The sequence below is a fragment of the Salvelinus alpinus genome, chromosome 28 (genome assembly GCF_045679555.1).
Source record: "Salvelinus alpinus chromosome 28, SLU_Salpinus.1, whole genome shotgun sequence".
Lineage (NCBI taxonomy): Eukaryota > Metazoa > Chordata > Actinopteri > Salmoniformes > Salmonidae > Salvelinus > Salvelinus alpinus.
The window spans coordinates 5,543,233-5,557,797 of NC_092113.1; the positions used below are offsets into that span (position 1 = coordinate 5,543,233).

The 14,565-nt window shown below is 43.7% G+C and overlaps 1 protein-coding gene across 14 annotated transcripts in view; it reads left to right on the top strand.

Moving 5' to 3' along the window:
* LOC139557010 (myelin transcription factor 1-like) overlaps window positions 1–13,068 on the top strand; it is a 41,146-nt gene extending 28,078 nt beyond the window's left edge. For 10 of the 14 annotated variants that reach the window (XM_071371273.1, XM_071371274.1, XM_071371276.1 and 7 more), the window contains 10 exons: window positions 1,476–1,630; window positions 1,842–1,904; window positions 2,251–2,319; window positions 2,806–2,868; window positions 2,991–3,074; window positions 3,238–3,462; window positions 6,006–6,097; window positions 11,230–11,333; window positions 11,510–11,653; window positions 11,844–13,068. In XM_071371273.1, the coding sequence (XP_071227374.1) occupies window positions 1,476–1,630; window positions 1,842–1,904; window positions 2,251–2,319; window positions 2,806–2,868; window positions 2,991–3,074; window positions 3,238–3,462; window positions 6,006–6,097; window positions 11,230–11,333; window positions 11,510–11,653; window positions 11,844–11,987 (1,143 nt within the window). In that variant the 3' untranslated portion in view covers window positions 11,988–13,068. The remainder of the gene's footprint in view (window positions 1–1,475; window positions 1,631–1,841; window positions 1,905–2,250; window positions 2,320–2,805; window positions 2,869–2,990; window positions 3,075–3,237; window positions 3,463–6,005; window positions 6,098–11,229; window positions 11,334–11,509; window positions 11,654–11,843) is intronic. The other 4 variants (XM_071371275.1, XM_071371280.1, XM_071371279.1 and 1 more) reach the window with 4 other exon arrangements.
* Window positions 13,069–14,565: the final 1,497 nt, after the last annotated feature.

A 14,565-nucleotide genomic window follows, 5' to 3' on the forward strand; every position in this document is an offset into this window, starting at 1 on the left:
ACCATTGGGTTCTTGGTCACCTCCCTGACCAAGCTCCTTCTCCCCCGATTGCTCAGTTTGGCCGGGTGGCCAGCTCTAGGAAGAGTCTTGGTGGTTCCAAACTTCTTCCATTTAAGAATGATGGAGGCCACTGTGTTCTTGGGGGACCTTCAATGCTGCAGAAATGTTTTGGTACTCTTCCCCAGATCTGTGCCTTGGCACAATCCTGTCACGGAGCTCTATGGACAATTCCTTCGACCTCATGGCTTGGTTGTTAATCTGATATGCACTGTCAACTGTGGGCCCTTATATAGACAGTTGTGTGCCTTTCCAAATCATGTCCAATCAATTGAATTTACCACAGGTAGACCACAATCAAGTTGTAGATACATCTCAAGGATGATCAATGGAAATAGGATGCACCTGAGCTCAATTTCGAGTCTCATAGCAAAGGGTCTGAATACTTATGTGAAAAACGTATTTATGATTTGTATTTTTAAGACATTTGCAAACATTTCTAAAAACCTGTTATTGCTTTGTCATTATGGGGTATTGTGTGTAGATTGATGAGGGGGAAAAACATATTTAATCCATTTTAGAATAAGGCTATAATGTGGAAAAAGTCAAGGGGTCTGAATACTTTCTGAATGCACTGTATCCAAGCAGAAGATACATCTGCTTCAAAAGTTGATATTTGGGTGCGTTGTCAACCAAACACAATTCAATATTACTTTTGTAAGACAGCCCATTAGGCTATTTACTATCTTACAAACTAATGTAACAGTATTTATTCAACCTTAAAATGTGTAACATCCATAGCCACATTTTCAGCTTACTGTAACAATAAATTACTTCCTATGTAAACATAGAAAGTGTGCATGTTCAGGGTTGCAGGTCTGTGGAAATCTTCACAATTGCTATAATAATCTGCACAGAATTTCAAAAGGCATTGATCACTTGCACCATGTACTTTAATGTAATCTCAACTAACTACAATCCAGGTCATTTAGTTGTGCTATTAGATGATGCACAGTGGTAACAGATTGTTGTTGTTTAAATAAACAAAATATCTGACATTGTATTCCCATTTGAACTTTGGTGTGCTTTTAGATGGTTGAAAGCATAGTGATAACACATTGGGAATTCAACAAACTTGTGGCTGTCTTTTTGAGTGGGTGAAAATATGTTGGAATCTCATTGATCAACATATCTACCAACTATTACCTAATTCTCCACGTTCAAATTATGTGATGTGCCCAGTGGGTGGTGTGTGTTCTAGCCCCAGCTTCCAGTGATGAACAAGAATTGGAAATATGGTGAGGCGAGACTTGTGTGACTATGTTCTGATTGCATGATTCTTTTATGCTGGAGCTGCAATCTTTGTAAAATTGCCTTTTTGTCTCAATGGAACATCCTGGTAATGAATCAGGGATGGATGAAATGATAAACTATAATCTCTCTCCATCCTTACCTGTGTTTGTTTGACCTTCCCCCAGGTGGACTTTGTGGCCCACTCCTACACCTCCTCTGATGCAGAGGATGATGACATCGCTCAGGAGAGCATGGAGGACAGGAAGTACCCAGGCGAGGTCACCACGTCCAGCTTCAAGGTCCAGTTCTCGCCCAAAGACTGCAAGAAAGAGGTTCTACTGTAAGTCTGCTCTAAAATAACTTCAATCCAGCATTCATAACAACATTATAAGAGAAAAAGCATCCCAATTTTAATCTTAAAATTTCTATCTATGGAGAACTCTAATCTCAAGGCTGACACATAACTATTATAAAGGACATAGTTCAAAGTAGTACTGCCATCCACCCTCACTATGTTTTCAATTAATTAATTAATTTCCAATTATCTCCAGATGTCCCACCCCAGGTTGTGATGGCAGTGGGCACATCACTGGAAACTACGCTTCACATCGGAGGTATGACACAGCCCCACTCCCCTGCATTTCAACCAATGCAGTCGGTAGCGCTGTTTCACATTTTCCGTCTTACAACGACATACAACTGCATTTATAGTGTTTTCCAGGCACTGATTCTGAATGTCAACTAATCTACACATCTGCATTACAAATCCAGAACTTTCAATAATGACTATACTCTATTGCTCTCTTATCCTGTGCTACGATGAATCCTGTAAACAATATTCATTGTTATGATTGGGATCGAGCCCTTTCCTTTGTTCTGCCCCTTATTAAATGACTTCACAATATCCTCTCCATCGCTCTCCTTCCCTCTCTCTCTCTCTATATTTTCCGTATCTTCCAGTCTGTCAGGCTGTCCTCTTGCTGATAAGTCTCTTCGGACCCTCATGGCAGCCCACTCTGCTGAACTTAAGTATGTCTGTGCTTGTATTCCCCCTTCCGTCCTTCCTTCCTTCCTTCCTTCCAACCCAGGGGTAACTCTGCTCATGGAGTGTTGCATGTGTGTGCAGGTATTGGTTCCAGTTCAGCTCCAACACATCTACAAACCTAACTGTTGTCTGACTTGAAGATCATGGTTAGTCAAGGATTTGAATTAGGTGTGTTAGTGCTGGGCTGAAATAAAAGTCTGCACACACTGTGGCCCTCCTGGACCAGAGATCCCTATCCCTGTTCTAACCCTACTTTATACTGACATGACTGAACCCTGCTGATCTTTGTATTGTCACCACAATGTGCAGGGATGTGTCTTCCTCTGCTGCGATCTCCTATATCAAACAAATTGCTATCCTATAGAGAAAGAGTGTTAGCTACTTTTATGAGTAACGCTTTCATATGTTCTTTACATTTGCTATGCTATGCTCACATGACTTGTGCTGACCTCTGTCTGGTTGACCCCCAGGTGTCCGACCCCTGGATGCGATGGATCAGGTCACATCACTGGAAACTACGCCTCCCATAGAAGGTACACACAGATAGTTTATTGCTTTTGTTTCTATTTTTATTTCATCCTAGACAATCCTACTGCAAGATAGTCTAAAAATGACTGTATTTGAATCCTTATTTTTCTCTCTATGTCTCTGTCAGTTTGTCTGGATGCCCTCGTGCAAAGAAAGGTGCTGTCAAGACAACACCCACCAAGGACGACAAGGAAGACTCTGAGCTTTTAAGGTTGGTCCACAACAAACCATTTGTTTTCTTTTCTTCACGATCCACACAATGGATTGCCCTTTATTCGGCCCTCTAGCTCTCAAATGAAATACTGATTGCTTTCCTCTCTCTCTCTCGCTCTCCTTTCCTTCACTGTCGACCCTGGCTTCCCCACCTCCATTAGTAGATGCCCGGTGCCCGGCTGTGACAGCCTGGGCCACATCAGTGGGAAGTATGCCACCCACCGCAGTGCCTACGGGTGCCCCCTGGCAGCGCGGCGTCAGAAGGAGGGGCTCCTCAACGGCTCTCCTTTCTCCTGGAAGGCCTTTAAGACTGAGGGACCCACCTGTCCCACCCCCGGCTGTGACGGATCAGGACACGCCAATGGCAGCTTCCTCACACACCGCAGGTATTACACTCAATCAAATTCAAATAAAGGTTTTTGTTTGTGTTCTTACTGTTAAGGGTGTGTACTGGAGGCGAAGTCAGGTGCAGGAGAGCAGAGTGTAGTGAACAGGCGCACTTTTTATTCCGGTCCAACGAAAGCACAAAAGTACATAAATGTGCCCAAACACGGAACAATAGACAAAAAGTATGGCGCATAACAATACCCACATAACATAAATACAATTTCACACAAAGACATGGAGGGGAACAGAGGACTAAATACATGCAGTGTGATTAGGGAATGAAAACCAGGTGTGTATGGAACAAGACAAAACAAATGGAAATATAAAAAATGGAGCGGCGATGGCTAGAAAGCCGGTGACGTCGATCGCCAAACGCCGCCCGAACAAGGAGAGTATCCGACTTCGGCGGAAGTCATGACAGTACCCCCCCCTTGACGCGCGGCTCCTGCGTCACGCCGACACCAGCCTCGGGGACGACCCGGAGGGCGAGGCGCAGGGCAATCCGGCCGGCGACGGTGAAAGTCCCGCAGCAGTTCAGGGTCCAAAACATCCGCAACCGGGACCCAGCACCTCTCCTACCCCTCCCACTCCACGAGGTACTGAAGGCCCCCCGCCCGATGCCTCAAATCCAGGATGGAACGCCGGGACCCCCTCGATGTCCAGAGGGGGCGGAGGAACCTCTCGCACCTCAGATTCCTGGAGCGGACCAGCCACCACCGGCCTGAGGAGAGACACATGAAACGAGGGGTTAATACGGTAATCGGAGGGAAGCTGTAACCTGTAACACACCTCGTTCACCCTCCTCAGGACTTTGAATGGCCCCACAAACCGCAGACCCAGCTTCCGGCAGGGCAGGTGGAGGGGCAGGTTTCGGGTCGAGAGCCAGACCCGGTCCCCCGGTGCGAACACCGGGGCCTCACTGCGATGATGTTCCGCGCTGGTCTTTTGGCAGCAGAAACCTGCCCACATCCTGGTTGACTCTCTCTGCCTGCCCGTTACTCTCGGGACACCCAGACGTTCCATGAATGTCTTCCAGACTCTCGATGTGAACTGGGGACCCCGATCAGACACTATATCCTCAGGCACCCCGTAGTGCCGGAAGACGTGAGTAAACAGGGCCGTAGGAAGACCGGGCAGAGGGAGGAGACGACAGGACTTAGAGAAACGATCCACAACGACCAGGATCGTAGTGTTTCCCTGTGAAAGAGGAAGATCGGTTAAAAAATCTACCGACAGGTGTGACCAAGGTCGTTGTGGAAAGGGTAAGGGATGTAGCTTACCTCTGGGCAGGTGTCTCGAAGCCTTACACTGGGCACACACCGAGCAGGAGGAAACATAAACCCTTACGTCCTTTGCCAAGGTGGGCCACCAGTACTTCCCAGTCAGACAGCGCACTGTCCGACCGATCCCCGGATGACCAGAGGAGGGTGACGTGTGGGCCCAATAGATCAACTGGTCACGGACAGCAGACGGAACGTACATACGCCCGACGGGACACTGGAGGGGAGCGGGCTCTGTACGTAACGCCTGCTCAATGTCCGCGTCCAGCTCCCACATGACCGGCGCTACCAGGCAGGAGGCCGGGAGTATGGGAGTCTGATCCATGGGCCGCTCCTCTGTGTCATACAGCCGGGACAGTGCGTCTGCCTTCATATTCTGGGAACCTGGTCTGTAGGACAGGGTAAACACAAAACGGGTAAAGAACATGTCCCACCTTGCCTGACGAGGATTCAGTCTCCTCGCTGCCCGTATGTACTCCAGGTTGCGGTGGTCAGTCCAGATGAGGAAATGGTGTTTAGCCCCCTCAAGCCAATGTCTCCACACCTTCAACGCTTTAACCACAGCCAACAGCTCCCGGTCCCCCACATCATAGTTAGGCTCCGCCGGGCTGAGCCTCTTCGAGAAGAAAGCACAGGGGCGGAGTTTCGATGGCGTACCCGAGCGCTGTGAGAGCACGGCTCCTATCCAACTCCCTGCCACTGAAAAGCATCCCCATAGCATGATGTCACCACCATGCTTCACAGTAGGGATGGTGTTAGACGGGTGATGAGCTGTGCCTGTTTTTTTTCCAGGCAGTGCTTTGCATTCAGGCCAAAGAGTTCTATTACATCATCTTTTTCCTTATGCTTTCAGTCTTTCACGTGTCTTTTTGCAAACTCCAGGCATGTGGTCATGAGCATTTTTCTCCGTTTGGCCACTTTCCCATAAAGCCCAGACTAGTAAAGTGCTGTAGAGACTGTTTTCCTTCTGGCAGGTTATCCCATCTCAGCCAAGGAACTCTGTAGTTATGTCAGAGTGGTCACTGGGTTCTTGGTCACCTCCCTGACCAAGGTCCTTCTTGCCCGGGTTTGATCAGATGGACCGCTCTAGGCCGATTTTGACATCTTGACAGGTTTCTAAAGCATGGCAAAACATATTGTGGAAAGAGAACTGATAGCATATTCAAATAAAATAAACAAACTAGTAGTTAGTTACATTGGCCCTATTCTAGCAGCGCTCCATCACCAGCCTCATTTCTCTTTTTCTCTTCTGTTGCTCCTAGTCTCTCTGGTTGTCCCAGAGCCTCTGCTAATAAGAAGAGAAGCAGGTTTCCTGGAGACGAGTACATTACAGCAAAGTTCAGGGCCAGCGATGGTAAGTTAAAAGCTTCATCTGACAGTAAAAAAAAAACATTAAAAAAAAATCAACTCATCGTCTTCGGAGGACAAATATTGCTTTTTTTGTTTATACAGATTTTTAGTTAAATATACATCTTACATATTACATTTTACATACTACATAAATACTTTTATATATAGCATTCACCTAACAAAGCATGTACCTGACAAAGATAATTACAGAAAGATATTTACAGTTGAAGTCTGAAGTTTACATACACTTAGGTTGGAGTCATTAAAACTCGTCTTTCAACCAATTAACAAACTATAGTTTTGGCAAGTCGGTTAGGACATCTACTTTGTGCATGACACAAGTCATTTTCCCAACAACTGTTTACAGAGATTATTTCACTTACAACTCACTGTATCACAATTCCAGTGGATCGGAAGTTTATATATACTAAGTTGACTGTGCCTTTAAACAGCTTGGAAAATTCCAGAAAATGATGTCATGGCTTTAGAAGCTTCTGATAGGCTAATTGACATCTTTTGAGTCAATTGGAAGTGTACCTGTGGATGTATTTCAAGGCCTACCTTCAAACACAGTACCTCTTTGCTTGACATCATGGGAAAATCAAAAGAAATCAGCCAAGTCTGGTTCATCCTTGGGAGCAATTTCCAAACGTTCATCTGTACAAACAATAGTACGCAAGTATAAACACCGTGGGACCACGCAGCCATCATACCGCTCAGGAAGGAGACACGTACTTTGGTGCGAAAAGTGCAAATCAATCCCAGAACAACAGCAAAGGACCTTGTGAAGATGCTGGAGGAAACAGGTACAAAAGTATCTATATCCACAGTAAAACGAGTCCTATATCGACATAACCTGAAAGGCCACTCAGCAAGGAAGAAGCCACTGCTCCTAAACCGCCATAAAAAAAGCCAGACTACGGTTTGCAACTGCACATGAGGACAAAGATCGTACTTGTTATGTTTGGAGGAAAAAGGGGGAGGCTTGCAAGCCGAAGAACACCATCCCAACCGTGAAGCACGGGGGTGGCAGCATCATGTTGTGGGGGTACTTTGCTGCAGGAGGGACTGCTGCACTTCACAAAATAGATGGCATCATGAGGGAGAAAAATTATGTGGATATATTGAAGCAACATCTCAAGACATCAGTCAGGAAGTTAAAGCTTGGTCGCAAATGGGTCTTCCAAATGGACAATGACCCCAAGCATACTTCCAAAGTTGTGGCAAAATGGCTTAAGGACAACAAAGTCAAGGTATGGGAGTGGCCATCACAAAGCCCTGACCTCAATCCTATAGTTTGTGGGCAGAACTGAAAAAGCGTGTGCGAGCAAGGAGGCCTACAGACCTGACTCAGTTACACCAGCTCTATCAGGAGGAATGGGCCAAAATTCACCCAACTTATTGTGGGAAGCTTGTGGAAGGCTACCTGAAATGTTTGACCCAAGTTAAACAATTTAAAGGCAATGCTACCAAATACTAATTGGGTGTATGTAAACTTCTGACCCACTGGGAATGTGATTAAAGAAATAAAAGCTGAAATAAATCATTTTCTCTACTATTATTCTGACATTTCACATTCTTAAAATAAAGTGGTGATCCTAACTGACCTAAGACAGGGAATTTTTACTAGGATTAATTGTTTTTTGTCTTTGTCAGGTGAATGCTGTGTGTGTGTGTGTGTGTGTGTGTGTGTGTGTGTGTGTGTGTGTGTGTGTGTGTGTGTGTGTGTGTGTGTGTGTGTGTGTGTGTGTGTGTGTGTGTGTGTGTGTGTGTGTGTGTGTGTGTGTGTGTATATATATATATATATATATATATATATATATATATATACACACCGTACCAGTCAAAAGTTTGGACACCTGCTCATTCAGGGGATGGCAGATAGCCTAGTGGTTAGAGCGTTGGGCCAGTAACCGAAAGGTTGGTGGATCGAACCACAAAGCTGACAAGGTAAAAATCTGTCGTTCTGCCCCTGAACAAGGCAGTTAACCCACTGTTCCTAGGCCATCATTGTAAATAAGAATTTGTTCTTAACTGACTTGCCACTTCACAAAAACGCAAGTGTTAAACAAATCAAAACGTATTTTATATTTGAAATTTTTCAAAGTAGCCATCCTTTGCTTTGATGACAGTTTTGCACACTCTTGGCATTCTCTCAACCAGCTTCATGGAGGTAGTCACCTGGAATGCATTTAAATTAACAGGTGTGCCTTGTTAAAAGTACATTTGTGGAATTTCTTTCCTTCTTAAGCACTTACACTGCAACGGTGAAGTGTAAGTGCGTTATTGTGAAGTGGAAACGTCTAGGAGCAACAATTGCTCAGCTGTGAAGTGGTAGGCAACACAAGTTCACAGAACGGGATCGCCGAGTGCTGAAGTGCGTAAAAATCGTCTGTCCTCTGTTGCAACACTCACTACCGAGTTCCAAACTGCCTCTGGAAGCAACGTCAGCATAAGAACTGTTCGTCGGGGGCTTCATGAAATGGGTTTCCATGGCCGAGCAGCCACACACAAGAACAAAGATCACCATGCGCAATGACAAGCGTCGGTGGAGTGGTGTAAAGATCGCTGCCATTGGACTCTGGAGCAGTGGAAACACGTTCTCTGAAGTGATGTATCACGCTTCACCATCTGGCAGTCCGATGGACGAATCTGGGTTTGGCGGATGCCAGGAGAACGCTACCTGCCCCAATGCATAGTGCCAACTGTAAAGTTTTGTGGAGGAGGAATAATAGTCTGGGGCTGTTTTTCATGGTTCGGGCTAGTCCCCTTAGGTCCAGTGAAAGGAAATCTTAACGCTACAGCAAACAATAACATTCAAACAATTCTGTGCTTCCAACTTTTTGGCAACAGTTTGGGGAAGGCCCTTTCCTGTTTCAGCATGACAATGTCCCCGTGCACAAAGCAAGGTCAATTCAGAAATGGTTTGTCGAGATCGGTGTGGAAGAACTTGACTGGCCTGCAGATCCTGACCTCAACTCCATCGAACACCTTTGGGATGAATTGGAACTCCGACTGCGAGCCAGGCCTAATCTCCCAACATCAGTGCCACTAATGCTCTTGTGGCTGAATGGAAGCAAGTCCCCACAGCAATGTTCCAAGATCTAGTGGAAAGCCTTCCCAGAAGAGTGGAGGCTGTTATAGCAGCAAAGGGGGACCAACTCCATATTAATGCCCATGCTTTTGGAATGAGATGTTCGACGAGCACCACATACTTTTGGTCATGTTGTGTACACACATACACATTCGATTTTACTCCGGTATACATTATATGTAGTGTTTTCAATAATAATAATTTATCTGACAGTTTCTGCATAACGGCACAAATCCTAATTTCCATTTAAGTCAAATTTCCATTGATGTCAATTGGAGACTAAGTGAAAATTCCACTTACAGTGGGGAGAAGAAGTATTTGATACACTGCCGATTTTGCAGGTTTTCCAACTTACAAAGCATGTAGAGGTCTGTAATTTTTTATCATAGGTACACTTCAACTGTGAGAGACGGAATCTAAAACAAAAATCCAGAAAATCACATTGTATGATTTTTAAGTAATTAATTTGCATTTTATTGCATGACATAAGTATTTGATACATCAGAAAAGCAGAACTTAATATTTGGTACAGAAACCTTTGTTTGCAATTACAAAGATCATACGTTTCCTGTAGTTATTGACCAGGTTTGCACACACTGCAGCAGGGATTTTGGCCCACTCCTCCATACAGACCTTCTCCAGATCCTTCAGGTTTCGGGGCTGTCGCTGGGCAATACGGACTTTCAGCTCCCTCCAAAGATTTTCTATTGGGTTCAGGTCTGGAGACTGGCTAGGCCACTCCAGGACCTTGAGATGCTTCTTACGGAGCCACTCCTTAGTTGCCCTGGCTGTGTGTTTCGGGTCGTTGTCATGCTGGAAGATCCAGCCACGACCCATCTTCAATGCTCTTACTGAGGGAAGGAGGTTTTTGGCCAAGATCTCGCGATACATGGCCCCATCCATCCTCCCCTCAATATGGTGCAGTCGTCCTGTCCCCTTTGCAGAAAAGCATTCCCAAAGAATGATGTTTCCACCTCCATGCTTCATGGTTGGGAGGGTGTTCTTGGGGTTGTACTCAACCTTCTTCTTCCTCCAAACACGGCGAGTGGAGTTTAGACCAAAAAGCTCTATTTTTGTCTCATCAGACCACATGACCTTCTCCCATTCCTCCTCTGGATCATCCAGATGGTCATTGGCAAACTTCAGACGGGCCTGGAAATGCGCTGGCTTGAGCAGGGGGACCTTGCATGCGCTGCAGGATTTCAATCCATGACGGTGTAGTGTGTTACTAATGGTTTTCTTTGAGACTGTGGTCCCAGCTCTCTTCAGGTCATTGACCAGGTCCTGCCGTGTAGTTATGGGCTGATCCCTCACCTTTCTCATGATCATTGATGCCCCACGAGGTGAGATCTTGCATGGAGCCCCAGACCGAGGGTGGTTGACCGTCATCTTCAACTTCTTCCATTTTCTAATAATTGCGCCAACAGTTGTTGCCTTCTCACCAAGCTGCTTGCCTATTGTCCTGTAGCCCATCCCAGCCTTGTGCAGGTCTACAATTTTATCCCTGATGTCCTTACACAGCTCTCTGGTCTTGGCCATTGTAGAGAGATTGGAGTCTGTTTGATTGAGTGTGTGTACAGGTGTCTTTTATACAGGTAACAAGTTCAAACAGGTGCAGTTAATACAGGTAATGAGTGGAGAACAGGAGGGCTTCTTAAAGAAAAACTAACAGGTCTGTGAGAGCCGGAATTCTTACTGGTTGGTAGGTGATCAAATACTTATGTCATGCAATAAAATGCAAATTAATTACTTAAAAATCATACAATGTGATTTTTGGGATTTTTGTTTTAGATTCCGTCTCTCACAGTTGAAGTGTACCTATGATAAAAATTACAGACCTCTACATGCTTTGTAAGTAGGAAAACCTTCAAAATCGGCAGTGTATCAAATACTTGTTCTCCCCACTGTAAGTGGAAGTTAGGATTTGTCCCAACATGAAAAGTGGGTCAAGTCTTGTCGAGTAAAACTGGATGATCTTCAATTATGTTTGACTGTTGCTAGTTGTTTTATTGTTTCTAACTGGTTTGCTATTAATTATTCAGTTCTGGATAATGATGAAGATATCAAGCAACTGAACAATGAGATCAGGGAACTCACCGAGTCCAATTCAGAGATGGAGGATGACATGATGAACCTGCACACACAGGTTAGTCTGCCACTTCTTAACAATAACCACTAAATACTGTCTTGACGTTCCTAATTCGATTAGAAATATAAAAAAATATTGTATAGAGAGTTTGTGGTGGACTGATAAGCTGTTATTGACTTGTTTGTGGCTAACTGAAGAAACATGGTTGATTGGTGTGTGGTTCTCTGCTCCAGATCTCATCCATGGAGAATAACCTGAAGAGTATGGAGGAAGAGAACAAGCAGATCGAGGAGAGAAACGATGCCATGTACATGGAGCTGTCTGGCCTGAGCCAAGCTCTGATCCGCAGCTTGTCCAACATCCGGCTGCCACACATTGTGAGTTACACATAGGGATGGATCACTCAGAGCATGCGCACGCACGCACGCACGCACGCACGCACGCACGCACGCACATACACAAAAAACAAAATGTTGACATAACCTCAGTTTTACACATCTACATGCATAAACGCGCATTTTCTAATTACACACACTTTATCTAATGTGTTACTTGTGTTTACTTCAGCAGGAACCTATGTCGGAGCAGAACTTCGATACCTACGTGGACACCTTGACCCATATGTTCTCCAATAAAGATTGCTACCAAAACCCGGAAAACCGCGCTCTGTTGGAGTCAATCAACCAAGCAGTAAAAGGTATCGAAGTATAGTCTCTCAAAGGGAGATGAAGAGGCTAAATGGAACATATGAAAGAGAGAGGGAAAAGAGGAAAGAGAGCAGGGTGACATGGTGTGTGGGTATACAAAACCCAACAACTATAAATAAATACATTGCTTTTGGAATATACTGTAGACCAGATTTTTCTTGTAATTTGTTTTGGAGAAAATGTGTCCATTTCACATTGCTCCCCCTCCCCGTTTGCATGAAGGTTATCAGGATCAATGGACACACTTGTGTATGGATGAGTACGGAAGTTTCAATTATGTCTTGAGTGTTCTTGAGTGCATTGGAGTAAAACTGTGTTGGTGTGGGTGTTTTGGAACGTTTTGAGGGGTATAATAAAAAAGCCACTTTAATGGTTCAGAATGGACTAAGAATGCAGTATACTGGCTCCAATACCCCATCATACAATATTCTCCTAAATAGTGTACATGTATTCCAACCCCATTGAGTAATGTTGATAGTATTTATGAGCGTAGATGTTGCACTTCCAGGGGATAGTTTTTAGTTTCATTACTATTGTTGTGTATGAATTTGAGTCTTAAAAATGTCTGTTTAATGTATTATTTATTCATGTTGTGTTAATTTAGCTTATTTATTCAGCATTTATTTATTGACCTATTTATTTATTTTTACAAAACAAAATGATACTGAAGACATTTTTAAACAGCGATTGAGAGGAGTTTTCCTCTGCATTGTTGAAAAATAGGAAATATTTTAAAATATCAACTATAAATTGTTTTATATATCTTATTATTTATTTGAAATACTGGGATCTTTTTTAAGTGCAAATATTTTATAACCGACAAGTTTTGATAATTTTTTAAAGATTTTTCTTTTGTTTATATTATTTATTTTATTCCATAAAGTATTTTGAGACACCTTGCAATGAACTGGGAGAAATGTGTACGTATTTAATATTTATTTGATAATGAAGAACAAAGTGAATGGAGATGTTGGTGTATATTTATTTTGTATTGTCTATGTGTTAGTGATGATGGCTGTGTATGGATTAGTCTTTGCCCATATGTTGATATTGAAATAAAGAAAACCTGTGCTAATATAACTAAGCATCATGGAATATGTCACAATTAATTATGATTGTGAGTAATTATTGTAAAAGTGTATATGAATATTGTTTATGGCTACAGATATTTTGTGGAATGGTTGTGGGATACAACAATTGAAAGGACGAGGACTGAGCCAGATATACTACGCTGAACAAAAATATAAACCCAACATGCAACAATTTCAAAGATTTTACTGAGTTCCAGTTCATATAAGGAAAAAAGTCTATTTAAATAAATCCTGTGAATGTTGTCCCACTCCTCTTCAATGTGCGAAGTTGCTGGATATTGATGGGAACACGCAGTCGGTCCAGAGCATCCCAAACATGCTCAATGGGTGACATGTCTGGTGAGTATGCATGCCATTGAAGAACTGGGACATTTTCAGCCTCCAGGAATTGTGTACAGATCCTTACAACATGGGGCCGTGCATTACGATGCTGAAACATGAAGTGATAGCAGTGGACGAATGGCACGACAATCAGGATCTCGTCAAAGTATCTCTGTGCATTCAAATTGCCATCGGAAAACTGTCGTTGTGTTCATTGTCTGTAGCTTATGCCTGCCCATACCATAACCACACCGCCACCATGGGGCACTCTGTTGACAATGTTGACATTAGCAAACCGCTTGCCCACACCACGCCATACACACTGTCTGCCATCCCGGTACAGTTGAAACTGCAGTCCGGTCAAGACCCTGGTGAGGACGACAAGCACGCAGATGAGCTTCCCTGAGACAGTTTCTGCAGAAAGTCTTTGTTTCAACAGCTGTCCGGGTGGCTGCTCTCAGACGATCCTGCAGGTGAAGAAGCCGGATGGAGAGGTCCTAGGCTGGCATGGTTACACGTGGTCTGCGGTTGTGAGGTCGATTGGACATACTACCAAATTATCTAAAACAATGTTGGAGGCAGCTTATGGTAGAGAAATTAACATTAAATTCTCTGGCAACAGCTCTGGTGGACATTCCTGCAGTCAGCATGCCATCTGTGGCATTGTGTTGTGACAAAACTGCATATTTTAGAGTGGCCTTTTATTGTCCCCAGCACAAGGTGCACCTGTGTAATGATTATGTTGTTTAATCAGCGTCTTGATATGCCACACCTGTCAGGTGGATGTATTATATTGGCAAAGGAGTGGTGTAAACAAATTTGTGCACAACATTTGAGAGAAATAAGCTTTTTGTGCATATTGATAATTTCTGGGATGAGAAACATGGTAGCAACACTTTACATGTTGCGTTTATATTTTTGTTCAGTATAAAAACCATTCTGTACTATATCTTTGACTAAGCTACTTTCTCTGTGCCTCTAATGATATCTGTTGGTAGGTTCAGGAAATAAGAACCAAATATACTGAGTTTGTTCCACTTTATGATAAAAGTATCAAACCTGGTACACTAATACTAGATACCTTAAGGAACATTTTAAAGACTGGAGGCCATCTGGATTTCCTGTTCGAAGAAAATAGAGTAAAATCATTCCAAACAATATACTAATTAT